At 45.4% G+C, this 16,624-nt stretch overlaps 1 protein-coding gene across 4 annotated transcripts in view; it reads right to left on the bottom strand.

Annotated features, from left to right (window-relative positions):
* The window catches only part of ACAP2 (ArfGAP with coiled-coil, ankyrin repeat and PH domains 2), a 121,164-nt gene that overhangs the window by 63,181 nt on the left and 41,359 nt on the right, over positions 1-16,624 (bottom strand). For all 4 annotated transcript variants that reach the window (XM_073358980.1, XM_073358983.1, XM_073358981.1 and 1 more), the window contains 3 exons: positions 16,017-16,061; positions 14,366-14,461; positions 7,090-7,164 (listed from right to left, as the gene is read on the bottom strand). In XM_073358980.1, the coding sequence (XP_073215081.1) occupies positions 7,090-7,164; positions 14,366-14,461; positions 16,017-16,061 (216 nt within the window). The remainder of the gene's footprint in view (positions 1-7,089; positions 7,165-14,365; positions 14,462-16,016; positions 16,062-16,624) is intronic.

The raw sequence follows: 16,624 nt of genomic DNA, 5'->3' as shown, positions 1-16,624 counted from the left end.
TGACTAATCTAATCGCCTTTTATGATGAGATTACTGGTTTTGTGGATGAAGGGAAAGCAGTGGATGTATTGTATCTTGAATTTAGCAAAGCTTTTGACACGGTCTCCCACAGTATTCTTGCCAGCAAGTTAAGGAAGTATGGGCTGGATGAATGCACTATAAGGTGGGTAGAAAGCTGGCTAGATTGTCGGGCTCAAAGGGTAGTGATCAATGGCTCCATGTCTAGTTGGCAGCCGGTATCAAGTGGAGTGCCCCAAGGGTCGGTCCTCGGGCCGGTTTTGTTCAATATCTTCATAAATGATCTGGAGGATGGTGTGGATTGCACTCTCAGCAAATTTGCGGATGATACTAAACTGGGAGGAGTGGTAGATACGCTGGAGGGGAGGGATAGGATACAGAAGGACCTAGACAAATTGGAGGATTGGGCCAAAAGAAATCTGATGAGGTTCAATAAGGATAAGTGCAGGGTCCTGCACTTAGGATGGAAGAATCCAATGCACCGCTACAGACTAGGGACCGAATGGCTAGGCAGCAGTTCTGTGGAAAAGGACCTAGGGGTGACAGTGGACGAGAAGCTGGATATGAGTCAGCAGTGTGCCCTTGTTGCCAAGAAGGCCAACGGCATTTTGGGATGTATAAGTAGGGGCATAGCGAGCAGATCGAGGGACGTGATCGTTCCCCTCTATTCGACATTGGTGAGGCCTCATCTGGAGTACTGTGTCCAGTTTTGGGCCCCACACTACAAGAAGGATGTGGATAAATAGGAGAGAGTCCAGCGAAGGGCAACAAAAATGATTAGGGGTCTGGAACACATGACTTATGAGGAGAGGCTGAGGGAGCTGGGATTGTTTAGTCTGGAGAAGAGAAGAATGAGGGGGGATTTGATAGCTGCTTTCAACTACCTGAAAGGGGGTTCCAAAGAGGATGGCTCTAGACTGTTCTCAATGGTAGCAGATGACAGAACGAGGAGTAATGGTCTCAAGTTGCAGTGGGGGAGGTTTAGCTTGGATATTAGGAAAAACTTTTTCACTAGGAGGGTGGTGAAACACTGGAATGCGTTACCTAGGGAGGTGGTAGAATCTCCTTCCTTAGAGGTTTTTAAGGTCAGGCTTGACAAAGCCCTGGCTGGGATGATTTAACTGGGAATTGGTCCTGCTTCGAGCAGGGGGTTGGACTAGATGACCTTCAGGGGTCCCTTCCAACCCTGATATTCTATGATTCTAAGCATCTGAAAGGGAGCCAGGGCTGTTCCTGTTCAGCGAACAAAACTGATGGGCTTTCCTGTTCTGCTTGGTCACAAACAGGTCTACCTGGGGAGATCCCCACCTTTGGAACATGAACTTCATGACCTCTGGATGAAGGGACCACTCGTGGTGAGGGGAAAAAGATCTGCTGAGATTATCTTCCAGGGCACTCCTGCCTCCTGAAAGATTGGAAGCCTCGAGGTGAATTGAGTGCTTTACACAGAAGTCCCATAGAGGTGTGGCCTCTTGACTCAGGGCGGAGGAGTGTGCTCCTCCCTGCTTGTAGAAGATGACTGAGGTGTCTGCCTGTGATTTGGGGAAGAAACACTTGGCAAACTAAGTAGACCGCTCGGAGCTCCCTAACATTTACATGCTGGGAGAGTCCGTCCTGGGACCGCAGGGCCTGTGTCCTGAGGTGATCAAGGTCAGTAGCGTAGGTAGGGGGGAGCGGGGCAGCGCCCACTCCCCCACTGAGCACAAGTGGCACCTGCTCAATGTCTTGGCGCCTTTTAAATTTTCCCCTGTTGAGGGAACGGGGGGAGCGATCCAAAAAAAAAAAAAAAGGCGTCACCCGCTGCGGGGCTTTTACTCACCCGGCAGCGCCCCGGGGCTTCAGCGGCACCGCGGCGGGACAGTCACCCACGCCGGGGCTTTGGCAGCAGACACCCGGAGCAAGTGAGGGCGGCCGCCAGAGCGCCGCTGGGTGAGTAAAAGCGCCACAGCGGGTAGCGTCTTTTTTTTTGGATCGCTCCCCCATTCCCTCCCCCCGGCTATGCGGCGGATCGAGGTGTGCTCTCCAACCCAGGTCTAAAGCATCTGACACTATAGACAGTGACGGCTGAGGGGCGACAACGGGGACACCCGCCATCACCGAAGGGGGGCTCTTTCACCAGTCAAGGGAGGCAGGGACCAGGGCTGGAACAGTGAGCACCGAGTCCAGGTGGTGTTTGTTTGGTGAGTACACTGAACCTAACCACACTTGCAGGCCCTGAGTGCCGTACCACGTAGTGCACGTGGTCATGTGTCCCAGGAGCTTGAGGCAAAAATCGGACTGCTGTGATTGGATGGGCCATGACCTTGGGTATCAGGTCCAACATTGTCTGGAATTGAGCCTCTGGAAGAAAGGTTCTGTCCTGGTCAAGTCGAACACTGCCCCAGTAAACTCTATTCTCTGTACTGGAATGAGAGTCAGCTTCTGTTCCTTTATCAACAGGCTCAGTACTCAGAAGGTGGCTTCGCCCATGCTGATGCTGTTCTTTGCTTGGACTTTGATCAGCCAGCCGTCAAGGTACGGGTAGACTAGAATGCCTTGCCTTCTGAGGAAAGCCACTACCATCACCATGCATTTTGTAAGAACCCGGGGGCCGTGGACAGGCCAAAAGGAAGAGCAGTGAATTAATAATGAGTCTGGTTTACCATAAATCTGAGGAATCTTCTGTGGCCACAAAAGATGGAAATGTAAAAGTAAGCAACCTTCAAGTCGAGGGCAGTGTACCAGTCCCCTGGATCCAAGGATGGGATGATGGAGGCTAGGGAGACAATGTGGAATGTCAGTTTCTTGAGATAATTGTTGTGGTGACACAGGTCCAGAACGGGACCAAGGGCCCACTTGGCCTTTGGGATTAAGAAATTTTGGGAGTAAAACCCTTTCCCTCTCAATTTTTGAGGTACCTCTTCCACAGTCATCACCTGTAGGGCTAAGAGTTGTTCGTGATAAGGGTCCCTGAAGAGGAATGGGGATGGGTGGTGGCAGGCAGGGGTGGACAAAAACTGAAGGATATAACTGCCCACCACTGTATTTAGCACCCAGTGGTCTGACGTGTTGTGGGACCACGCCAGGCTGAAGTGGGAAAGTTGGTCCAAAAACAAAGGGGGGACAGGATCCAAAGCAGGAACTGGCATAGTGCCCTCGGGTGCACCTTCAAAAGGCCTGCTTGGGCCCGCCCAAAGTACCTATATGACCCCTGCATTGAGGCGGAGGCAGATGGAAGCAGTTGACTGCGCTTGTAACCTCCGCTTCTTCTTTTGAAGAAGTCCTGTCTTGGTGGCAGAGCCGAAAAAACGGGTTGGCTACTGAGGCTCCAAGGGTTTCCTTGAAGGCGCTGGAGCATAGAAGCCCAGGGACCCGAGGGTAGGCCTTGAGTTCTTCAGGCCTTGGAGCTTTATGTCCGTTTGCTTCAAAAAAACAACAATAAGCCTTTGAAAGGGAGGTCCTGAATCAACTGTTGGACCTCCTGAGGTAGCCCTGAAGACTCCAGCCAAGAACACTGCCTCATAGCCACTGCAAAGGCCACTGGCCTGGCCACCGTGTTGGCTGCGTCCAGGTCTGCCTGGAGAGAGGTTCTGGCAACGTTCTTTCCCTCCTCTAAGAGGGCAGAGGATTCCTGCCTTGAGTCCTGAGGCACAGAGTCTTTACATTTGAGGAGTCCCACAAGTTGTAATTTTGCATCTCCCAAGCAGGGCTTCTTGGTTCGAGATTCATGGCTGTAGTCTGCCTGGCGAATAAATGTTTCTCCCAAACAGTTTGAGTTTCTGTGTGTCCTTCTGCTTGATAGGATATAAAGTCATCTTGCAGCAGTGAGCCGCTTGGTCCAGAGATGGGAGGAAGAGGAAGAGGCCTGTACCGGGGGGGACTACTTCCTCTTCTTCAGTCTCAACTACCTCAATGGGGTCCATGTCCTGTGTCAGTACTGGGTTCAGTGCCGAATGGAGTGGTGCAGGAGCTCTCCTCTCAGAAGCAACCAAGTAGAACCGGTGAGGAGATGGACCCGATACCAGGGAAAACCCTCATGGGTTCCAGAATGGCCACTGCATAAGCCCTGACCACCTGGCAGGTACCAGCGAGGAGAACCTCACCCGGGTCCGGCAGCACATAAGATGGGTACCGGTAGCAGTTCTTGGACTGGGTGTAGGAGGAGTCCTGAGGTGACCACAGGGGAGCGGTAACCCTCACTTCCACTAATCACTGTTGAGAGTCTGGCAACAAGTGCTGGACTGGGGTTGACCTCATAGAAGAAAGTAGGGTCAGTTTGCCCCTGGAAGGTATCAAAGGTCCCGGTGCTGGGAAGGAGCTCGGAGCACCATGTTCTCTTCTGCTCATGCTCATCGGAGCTGGTGGTTGTACCATTGGAGTCGGTGGTACCAGGAGTAATAAGTCCTTGGCTCCTGCAAAGGCCTCTGGGGTTGAAGGCACCATGATTCCACTGGTGCCACAATGACTTCTCGGCATCAGCAGAGGGTCCCGCAGCAGAATCAACATTCTGGGCGGAGTCAACGGTGCGGAAGGGAAGGAAGGGGGCGGAGTGGTCCAACATGGGTTGCACTCTACTACCTTCCCCTTGCTTGCCTTTCTTTCTTTGGCACCAGCAAGCGCCCTCTCTGATTATTGCTTTTTATGTTTCTTCCTCAGCACCAGAGATAGAGAATGGTATCGGGATACGTGCAGTCCTGGAGGAGTGTTTTGCACTGAGGCCCAAGTGCTCTGTGCCGAATGCAAGCAGCTTGGCTCCAAAGCCAGTCTAAGAGCGGCTTCTATTAGGATAGACCTCGATCTAGCCTCTGTCCTTCTTCGTACGAGGCTTAAATTCTCAACAAATTTGACAGCGCTCTCATACGTGAGCCACTCCCAGACACTTCAGACAACTGGAATGTGGGTCATGCCACAGGAGGGGTTCTAACTATCTACGCTAGTCTTATTTATAATATTTACGCTACAATTATACTAAGATTAAAAAACTAGGAAACAGACGAAACCACTGAAAGACGCCTTGCCAAAGCAAGAGGAGTTGTTCCAGTAGCCATCACAGGTGGTAAGAAGGAACTCAGAGGGAGTGGGGTCCGTGGGGCCCCTTATACCGATGCATAAGCGCGCAGCACCAGAGGGTGTTGGAGCCGGCCCAACGGATGCCACTGAGGGAAAAATCTCCGGCAACAGTGCACATGGCATGCGCACAACATGGAATGGACATGAGCAAGTACTCAAAGAAGAATACACACACTGAAAAACCTAGATAAGGTGTCAAGTTAAAACTATGAATTATATATATATATATATACACACACACACACACACACACACACGCACTTTTTATTGAAGGTTAATGTTTGTGGGAATAAGTGAACCTTTAGGAGGGATGTGAATACTGGTAGGAGGAGGGAAGTGCTTGGCTTGCCAACATTGTGAGGGTTCATGCCTATGGGCAGTATGGAAGAAGGTACAATGATGGGAATGGGAGGGGGAGAAGGAAAGAAATGGGACAGCAAGGGGCTGGCACTCTAGATCGAGTGACAGGGAAATGAGATGACAAGAAACCAGAGCTAGGCTTTAGGCCAGCTGAGAGCTGTGAAGGCCCTGCGAGGCAAGAAGCTTAAACCTGGTACATAGGCAAGTGGAAGGATCTGAAGAGGATAGAGAGACAAGGAAAGCAATTTAAGAAGCTGCTGTTCAAGTTAAGCGCTTTCCACCAAAAACTCTGTCTTCCTTCAAGCCCCAGAATGATGAATTTAGGGACTATCATCACAGCAAATGAGGTGATCCTGACTTATGAGATGAGGAGCATATGTCCAACAGAAACAAGGCCTAAACCCAAGGGCTTTTTAGAGCAAAACCAGCATGAATAGCATCTGTAAACGCACTGGGAGTCTTTGTAAACGGTGTAACATTATTAAGAAACTAAAATAATTACAGATGACTTGATGAATTATTTTCATATAGTTTGCTAACCTAATTCCAGTGCAGTAGTTGAACGGCAACAAGAAGTAAGATCCAATTCATGTTTTTGAAGTTCTAACTGATCAGGTTTCCATAAGTACTGGATTTCTTTATCAAAGCTCCATAGTAACCACTCAGCTTATTAGAAATAGTTTACCTGTAATGCAGCCTTATGCAGCATTTAAGGAAAAAAACAAAACAAGTAAGGATAATGGGCCTACAGCAATTATTATAGCTCATGGTAACTAATCACGTAACTTACTCCTTCAGTGGTCAATTGATAGTATGTACCAAGAGAGGTCTTAATCCTGTGCCAGGTGCTGCTGCTCTCTAACAGCAGCTATTACTTTCCAACTATAGCTTTTCCCCAAAAAAGAACTTCCATCCTATTCCCAACTTCATTTTGCTACTGAATTTTCTTATTAAATTCTAGCATTACAATAAGAAAATGAATATTGACCCAGATCCTTATAACTATCCATGCAACTGAAGATGCTTTGTTCCACTTTAAATGGCTGCAATTTTCCCAACATGCTATAGCACCAGTTAGTACATATCCAAATTTGCCAATAATTAACTTTCAGTTAGTGTTTAGCTTTCACATTCATATACATTTAAATAAGAAATACAAGCCAAGCTTCCCCTTGGGTTTCCTTTAACTGTTTGTCTACAAGAGTGGCAGATACTCTCAACTTCAAAACACTATATTTCGCCCCAATTCAGGAAGAAAGTAAAAAAGAACGTACATCTACAAGGCCACATGGAGGATGCCCTTTCTATAACAATTACAGCAAGCAAAAAGTTAACTTTATGGCAAAGAAGACTCCAAGATACCATATTCAGAGTCAGGTTTCTAATAAATGGGTTATATTTCTCAGCATTTGAATATAGTCATTCAGTAGAACAGTGAAATTGATATTTTAGCTAGCGCACAGAAATATTGTGACCTTGTTTGGTAACACAATCCGAACGTCTGCAAACCATCTCTCCGTTTAATTACCTGTAATTCTATTTCACTGCACTGCACGGACACTATTTCTAGCAGTTCTAATGCAGTTATGCTCTGTTGCGGAGACATACCAAACAGATGTACAAAATGTGTGTACAGTTTCTATTTTACATTCCTTCAAGTACCTTTTGTTGAATAGTGGAGTGCTTTTGCTCCATATCTCTCTTCTCCTTTGCAGCATCTACACCCAACTGATCCAGCTGTAAAGAGAAAAAGAAATTTGGCTCTTTAGACTTTATAATGCATGTTAGAAAAAATATATTATGTCTAGACATTGCATGACTTGCCTTATACACAGGAAGGTCACTTCCTTGATCACAGAGCTTTACCTTTAATATCAACTAAAGTCCTGTTTAAAGCATTTTACTACCATTCTGAATTAACAAATTTTCCTGACACAAAACCTCTTTGATAGGTGTACATTTCCTTTAGGCTCTAAGGAAAACGTTTCCAAGAATAGTATGGTGCCAGGGATATGCGACTGGTACACTGCATTGATGACATGTTCAGCCTCTGAAGAAAGGAATGACTCATGCTTTAGCTGCTCTTGCTGGCTGACTGGTCCGTTCAGCAGCAGTGGCATTAGCAGAGAAAGCCAGACAGAAGGGGAGGTTGGGGACTTTCCCCTCCAAAGAGAAGGTGGTGATGTCCCCAGCTGAGCTTTTTTAAAATTGACAGCTCCCATGTGCTCCCTGAGACAGCATTAAATGGGGCAAGGTTCTATAGCTATTCAGGTGGTTTGCGGCTTCCCAGATGTTGTAAAAATAGTGATCATTGCAGAAAACATGGCATACAGGAGATATTTCTAAAAAAACCCACATTTAAATGTCTTAAGATAAAAAATATCACTATTTAAAACCTGTCTTGTAATAAAATAATCAGTAGAACTATGATAATAATGTTACTGATGTCAGTGCTTTTGCCCAGAATTACTTGAGAGAGATCTATGAATATATGACTGGTTAAAAGGTATTCTGATGTGGTGGAGATGGAAGCTCGTTGACAGATCCTTTGGTACGATACAGCGTGGTATAATATTTTGTATACTCTTGTAGACTTTAGTCTTTCAACATCCTATAAAAATTAAGTACGGTAATTTGGTCCTTTTACCCCAAACCAGAATATTATACTTCCCTCAGCCCCAATCAGTGTTACAAGATCACTGAACATTAATGCAGATAAAGAAGTTACGGTTGGAGGACTAAGAGTTGGCACTAAACAGAGTGATGACCAGCAATTTTGCATATGTGATTTTGTGCAGCCTTTGCCCTACCTCAGCACTGGGGTAGCAAAGTTGTATGTATCAGAGAGCAACTGCACTTCACCACCACAAGTCAGTCGTGAAGAAGGACACAGTATCTGACCAACAGAATCCCTAGTAGAGAAACTCATCGCGTAAAACTAACTATGGGTGAGGAAGTCTGCCCTGCCCTTCTCATTTCTACCATTACGGCAATGCAAAAGGGATGGAGACTAGCCGCATCTCTCTGTTTGCCATTTCCTCAGGAGGAATAGATGCTCTGTAGCTGGTTCCTCTGCTATCGCCCCTCTACTCTCTAGTACAGCGGGTGTCCAGAGCATGCTTTACTCCAGCTATCCTTGGGGTTCCATTACTATCTGGCCATGTTTAGAACAGGCCTTCGACTGCTCTAAACTTCATAGGGCCAGGCCTGGCACAAAACTGACCTCAGAATCCAGAAGCCGTACTTGGCTTCTTGCCAGCACTTCCCCCACCCCGCTGCACAGGGTGGAAGATGACTGCAGTACTAAATCCCCGCATCATTCTAGAAGCCTTGCTCTGCTCGACATTAATATGTCATTGGATTGTATGTGAAGTTATGAAGTTTGGCTAGGTATGTATTACTGAAACATGTTCTGACGCTGAACACACCCACAAGCAGTCTTTCAGGTCCAACAGTAAAAAGGCCAGACAATGTTAATAGCTTATTGAGGAAATGCACAAAAGCACCAGGATTACCCCAGCAACTGTGTACAATAGAAACATCTCTCTGTGTAGAGATAGCACTACACAGTGGGAACTGTTTGACCCAGGGCATAGCAAAAGAGCTTTCCAGAAAGTGAGAAGATATACAAAGGAGGAAATGACATCATGATGGTACCTCACTCTCCCTACAACAATGGAAACACCTGAAGAACAAAGACTGAATGGGGGGAAGTGATGGTCCCAGGCTAAAGGGATTTCTAGCCTGTGTATGAAAACCTGGGAAACCCAAGCTGCAAAGCCAAGGTAGCTTGTGCCTTAAGAATCTGCCAGCCTCTTTACCACTCAGGGTGAGAATTTACTAATTCATATCCTACCTATCTAGTACGTTAAGCTCAGTTTGCGGTTTTGTTTATTTACTAGGTAATCTGCTTTGATCTGTTTGCTACCACTTATCACTTAAAAATCTATCCTTTTGTAGTTAAACTTATTTTATGTTTTAATCCAAATCAGTGTGCGTTTAACTAAGGTCTCTGGGGAAAATCTCAGCTTGGTCACCACAAGTATGTATGGTCCTCTTCACATTGAGGGAGAGGCGTACAAGGTTTTAAACCCATATACTGGCCAGATTTGACCGTGAAAGGACAGTACTGCTCCGGGGTCCTAGGCTAGGAAGCTGGTGGTTAGAAAGCGTGCATGTGACTGCAGCTGGGCGTGTCCCTACCTGTGTGAATGCTGGTGAAAGCGCAAGCTTGGAGGCCTTTGCAACTAGTCACAGCAGCACAGTGTGAGAGGGAGCCCAGGCTGGTGGGTCAGAATGCTCAGTGGTACCCCAGCTCCAGATGGCACCCCGGGGGGAATCAATCACATGCATTTGTTCAAAAAAGGCACAAAATAATTTTCTAAGCTGATTTTTTCGCAGCAGAATCCTTTCACATCACTGGCTGATTTTGCAAAGGCCTTATAATCAACTTGACAGCATTTCTGTTGGTCTATAACATGATGACATCTGAACACCATATCTGATCAATTTCAAAATTTCAGGGAGTGTTCAGGCCTCAAAGGGTAAAACCCTATGTATTCCCACAGCAAATCCCACAGTATTCTTGTCAGCAAGTTAAGGAAGTATGGGCTGGATGAATGCACTATAAGGTGGGTAGAAAGCTGGCTAGATTGTCGGGCTCAACGGGTAGTGATCAATGGCTCCATGTCTAGTTGGCAGCCGGTATCAAGTGGAGTACCCCAAGGGTCGGTCCGCGGGCCGGTTTTGTTCAATATCTTCATAAATGATCTGGAGGATGGTGTGGATTGCACTCTCAGCAAATTTGCGGATGATACTAAACTGGGAGGAGTGGTAGATACGCTGGAGGGGAGGGATAGGATACAGAAGGACTTAGACAAATTGGAGGATTGGGCCAAAAGAAATCTGATGAGGTTCAATAAGGATAAGTGCAGGGTTCTGCACTTAGGACGGAAGAACCCAATGCACAGCTACAGACTAGGGACCAAATGGCTAGGCAGCAGTTCTGCAGAAAAGGACCTAGGGGTGACAGTGGACGAGAAGCTGGATATGAGTCAGCAGTGTGCCCTTGTTGCCAAGAAGGCCAATGGCATTTTGGGATGGATAAGTAGGGGCATAGCGAGCAGATCGAGGGACGTGATCGTTCCCCTCTATTCGACATTGGTGAGGCCTCATCTGGAGTACTGTGTCCAGTTTTGGGCCCCACACTTCAAGAATGATGTGGATAAATTGGAGAGAGTCCAGCGAAGGGCAACAAAAATGATTAGGGGACTGGAACACATGACTTACGAGGAGAGGCTGAGGGAGCTGGGATTGTTTAGTCTGGAGAAGAGAAGAATGAGGGGGGATTTGATAGCTGCTTTCAACTACCTGAAAGGGGGTTCCAAAGAGGATGGCTCTAGACTGTTCTCAATGGTAGCAGATGACAGAACGAGGAGTAATGGTCTCAAGTTGCAGTGGGGGAGGTTTAGATTGGATATTAGGAAAAACTTTTTCACTAAGAGGGTGGTGAAACACTGGAATGCGTTACCTAGGTAGGTGGTAGAATCTCCTTCCTTAGAGGTTTTTAAGGTCAGGCTTGACAAAGCCCTGGCTGGGATGATTTAACTTGGAATTGGTCCTGCTTCGAGCAGGGGGTTGGACTAGATGACCTTCAGGGGTCCCTTCCAACCCTGATATTCTATGATTCTATTGATTTGGGGGGAATTCCAAAAACCAAAAGGGGGGGCACAAGGAGCCCCTGCCACCTGATTAGCAAAGCCACAGCTCTGAGCACCTCTGAAATCATCTATATATCCAACTAGATGATGACACCTATTCACATCTTCCAGCATAACACTATCCCTGCTCATCCTCCCAGCAGAATGGAACATGTTGACACCCTGAATGACTTACATCCCAAGAGAGAGAGAAGAAATAGCTGCTCTCCCTGCTGGGAGCCATGGGACAGATGTCAGTCAGCAGAGGCAGCCAGAGGGATAGGAGAGAGGAGGCGGCTTCATTCTTTCCTTCCTCCTAGCCCCCTGCCTACTCCCCTGGGAGGTGGGGTGTACTTTGGGGAAGGAAAAGAAGAGACACTGAGCTCCTGACATAATAATGGGAAAACCTGCTGTGAGATGCAGAGGAAATGGGAAGCAGACAGTCACTGGCATGCAAGGGAAAGGAGCAATGGGCTGCGCACACAGCCCCTGCCTTGGTGAGGCACTCTGGAACAGTGAAAGAGGAATAGGGGATTCCCCCTCACCAGGAGTTCTGGGTATTAGGGGACCATGATATGTGGGAGGAGGGAAGGGGCACACACAAAGCCAGTAGCATGGGGAAAGAATGGGGAACCCTGATATGGGAACTAGAGGCAAATGGAGTGCACACAGATTCCCTGGCAGAGGGAAACTGGGGGACCCTGGCATGTGGCAGAAGAGGGAATGGAGGTACACAGAGTCCCAGGCAGCACACACTGGTTAAGGTCTCCCACTAAAACTCTGAACTACGCTCTCTGGACTGACATTTCCCATCCCTGCTTTCAACTGAAGGGTGATGCTATTGCTGAAAGCTTAAGAAAAATCATGTCATACATTTGAATTATGAAAGGAATATGGTTCTCTCATTGAAAAAAATTAATGCCATGCTTCTTCTGTAGAGAGAGCTAAAATCAGCTGAACTTCAAAAGTCAACGTGTAAATAGTAGCCATTTTAAAATACATCCACAACCGGACTGGTTACAAGCAACTGAAAATTCACTTATGAGCATGATCAGTAGGTATCTGCTAAAGTTTTCTGTAGAGTCTAATGAATCCCCTCCCATTCTGGGATGACACAATATACCTTCTTTCTAACCTGTCAAATATAGGGGCTGCTACCAGTACAAATTATATAACAATTGTAACTCTCTCATGGAAACTGCACCCTCAGCAAGTTTGCAGATGACACTAAACTGGGAGGAGAGGTAGATACACTGGAGGACAGGGATAGGATACAGAGGGACCTAGACAAATTAGAGGATTGGGCCAAAAGAAATCTGATGAGGTTCAATAAGGACAAGTGCAGAGTCCTGCACTTAGGACGGAAGAATCCAGTGCACCGCTACAGACTAGGGGAATGGCTCGGCAGCAGTTCTGCAGAAAAGGACCTAGGGGTGACAGTGGACGAGAAGCTGGATATGAGTCAACAGTATGCTGTTGTTGCCAAGAAGGCCAATGGCATTTTGGGATGTATAAGTAGGGGCATAGCGAGCAGATCGAGGGACGTGATCGTTCCCCTCTATTCGACATTGGTGAGGCCTCATCTGGAGTACTGTGTCCAGTTTTGGGCCCCACACTACAAGAAGGACGTGGATAAATTGGAGAGAGTCCAGCGAAGGGCAACAAAAATGATTAGGGGTCTAGAACACATGACTTATGAGGAGAGGCTGAGGGAGCTGGGATTGTTTAGCCTGCAGAAGAGAAGAATGAGGGGGGGATTTGATAGCTGCTTTCAACTACCTGAAAGGGGGTTCCAAAGAGGATGGTTTTAGACTGTTCTCAATGGTAGCAGATGACAGAACGAGGAGTAATGGTCTCAAGTTGCAGTGGGGGAGGTTTAGCTTGGATATTAGGAAAAACTTTTTCACTAAGAGGGTGGTGAAACACTGGAATGCGTTACCTAGGGAGGTGGTAGAATCTCCTTCCTTAGAGGTTTTTAAGGTCAGGCTTGACAAAGCCCTGGCTGGGATGATTTAACTGGGAATTGGTCCTGCTTCGAGCAGGGGGTTGGACTAGATGACCTTCTGGGGTCCCTTCCAACCCTGATATTCTATGATTCTATGATGATTTAATGGTCTCAAGTTGCAGTGGGGGAGGTTTAGGTTGGATATTAGGAAAAACTTTTTCACTACAAGGGTGGTGAAGCACTGGAATGCGTTACCTAGAGAGGTGGTAGAATCTCCTTCCTTAGAGGTTTTTAAAGATCAGGCTTGACAAAGCCCTGGCTGGGATGATTTAGTTGGGGTTGGTCCTGCTTTGAGCAGGGGGTGGGACTAGATGACCTCCTGAGGTCCCTTCCAACCCTGATATTCTATTAAACTCAACAAGCACAATTCTTCACAACAAAAAATAGACATGATCTTAACATACCGTATACACTTGTTCATTAGCCTGTTCGTTTATAAGCTGACCCCTCCAAGATGGATAGGTAAAAATAGTAAAAACTGTATGACCCTTTCATAAGCCAACCCTATATTTCCGGGGTTGGCAAACTTTGCCTCCCAGCCCATCAGGGTAAGCCACTTCCCACAGCTCCCAATGGCTGGGAACAGCGAACCGCAGTCACAGAGAGTTGAGCGGCTCCGTTCCTGCCAACGCTCCAGGTAAACAAAACGACAATGTATTAGATATTCAATTCAATGATTTCATAGAGTTTAAAATCAAATTTTGGTGCTGACCCGTTTATAAGCCGACCCCTGCTCTTTGATGCATCACTTTTTTACCAAAAATTTTCGGCTTATGAACAAGTATATAAGGTAATAGAAAGAAGAAAGTACGGGGGGGGGAATTAACTGACGCATTGAATAAACTTGTACATTTTACAGTATATACTGAACAACATGAACATACTTAACAAAACAGGGACAGATTTTGCTATATATGTGGAACTTAATTAGGAAAATTAAGGAAAAGGAAATTTTGCTGTGGGAAATCTGAAAAATGCAAGGAAATAAAATTTATTTTTATGTGCAGCCTTAATGTTGTATTAACTTTTTTTTTTTGCATTTAATTAGTAACACATTTTTAAATGTATAATTTTTATGGTGATACTATGCCTTCATCTTGGCTATCTCCCAAAGTTTCCACTTTTATTGAATAAATGTACAGTGGCTCTGGTACATACATAGTTCTCCCCAACAGTTTTCCCAAGCACAAATTAGTATGTGCATTTTAATTCAGGAGTTGTATTGTAACATTACCTGTGCTCCAAGATCATTCATGTATGGCCTAAACTCGCTAAATAGATCATAGCCTTGATGAAAGAAGGTCAGATGAGCATACATAAAGGATAACATCTAGAAGGAAGAAAGAATACAAGTATATGTTAGAAAGGAGTTTTAAATAGAGCGTTATCAGATCTTGCATACATAACTCACACTGAATGAACTCTCACAAACAAGCTTGAAGTGCAGGGCTTAATTCTCCACTGCTCTGCACTTCGTGGAGATACACATGAGTACAAAGTGAGTGCAAGGTGCATGCAAAATACTACCATTCTGCCTTGGTAGTGCTCTACACCCACTCTGTGGTCACTTTGCACAGGTCTAAATGACTATACAAGGGTCAAGACAGAAATGAATCATCCCACTAAGTTAAATCTTTCATAAACGGGCTAATAAAATTATCCTATAAAACCTGATTGACAGGTGAGGTCATGTTTTAGTCCGATTATTTAAAACTTGTTAAAAAAATATGCCACTCAAACACCTAAGAAACCAGCTGGAAGGCACAGAATCTGCTTGTTAAAGATCCATAACTTCTACAGTTACAGCTGAAATAGCTCACAATCTGCTTCCCTGGGACTTCCAAGACAACTCATCAAAAACAAGAGATGAAACCATGAAGCAGTCTTCATACATTGTGAGAAAAAAAGAAGGGAAGATATCCAGGATTCCAAAGGCACAGAGAAAAAGATTGGTTTGTAATAATGACCCAACCTGTCACAGTTTGTATAATTCATTTAATCTCATGAAAAAAAGATGTGAAGGAATGGAAAGTGGAATTTGAAAGGGACAAAGTCAAGGACACGGTCTCCAGTTATGTATCTGGCACTCAAAAGAGATGAGATTTGAAGCAAAAACGTACATTAGCCTCAAATGGTCCCAATCTATTTTCTTCATGTAAAAATGTGCCATTTTAAGGAAATGAGAGACAACCTTGAAAACAGATTTGGAGAAGTATTAATTTTAAGTGAATGCAGCTTTCCCAAAGGGTGCCTTATTGAAAGCCTTGGAGACCAAACTATTCAAGTTTCGCTACACAACATGTACAGCATACACAATAGCCGTAAAACCTTAGTGATTTCCTCCACCCTGATGTGAAAGGATCACCATTAGGCGTATGTCTACGCTGCAGTCAGAGCTGCAAGTGCAGCTCAGGTGGGCACACCTGGACAAACTTTAACCTAGCTACCACAGCTAGAAATAGCAGTGACAATGTGGTGGCGTGGATCTGGGGGCAGCTAGCACAACACACACACATCCAGGTTTCTGGGAAGATTTGTACAGTCTGCGCTGAAGCCCAAGCCATCGTCTCTTCACTGCTATTTTTAGCTGCACTTGCTAAATTAAAGTTAGCATGGGTGTGCCTACATGAGCTGCAATCCCACCTCCGACTGCAGTGCAGGCATAGCGATAGAGTGTAGTTCACATGCCCACCCAGTCTTAGCCTCTCTTGCTACCACCAGCCAGCGTGCCAGTTGTGATGGTGGCTGTGCGACATGGAGACAAACAGACAAATTCATGTTACATAGGTCGCTGATCAGAGGGTAGCAACTTGTAGTCTCAAATGTTTATTTTTTATATTTCAGATTTAATCAGACATTTTACACATAAAATGTAAAGATCTTACCGATTTTAAGATCTCTGATCTCCTCTTAGATTGAAGAACATTAATCTAGGAAAAAACAAACATCTTGCTTTATTCACCAATCCCCACGCAAACTGCAATAATCCAGGTTGTGTGTTAACTGTTAATAAATAAAGTAACCTTAAAATATGGGGAAAACAGAATTCAAAAATCTGACTTCATAGAAATTTTTTTTTAATATTACAGAGAAGACTGCAACTAATTGTATTTACCATCGCCATTTACAGTTAAGAGAAAAAACTTGCAATGCTAGAATTCCCAAAAGATGCTCATGAAGTTTCAATATTAGTTGAAAAAAGTATTTTACAAACCTCACGGGTTATGTTCTTAAAATCTATTCATGTAATGCCAAAACATGTCAGACACTTTAAAGTCACTTAAGATGACTGGGTCCCCACCTCTGAGAGCGGAGTCTAAAAGTCTTCGCAAGAATTCTATTAAGCTAATTACATTTTATCTTTGCCACCTCAATCATGCTATTAAGTTAGTTGACATCACTAACCACTTGTGTTCATTGGTTATCCAAGAAAGTAACATTCATGCCCCTTGTCTTATTTTATGTGCAATATCTGATTTTTCACATGTCCTCT

This window comes from Lepidochelys kempii, chromosome 9, assembly GCF_965140265.1.
Source record: "Lepidochelys kempii isolate rLepKem1 chromosome 9, rLepKem1.hap2, whole genome shotgun sequence".
NCBI lineage: Eukaryota > Metazoa > Chordata > Testudines > Cheloniidae > Lepidochelys > Lepidochelys kempii.
The sequence above is the reverse complement of the archived record's forward strand: the minus strand, read 5'-3'. Positions and strand labels throughout refer to the sequence as shown.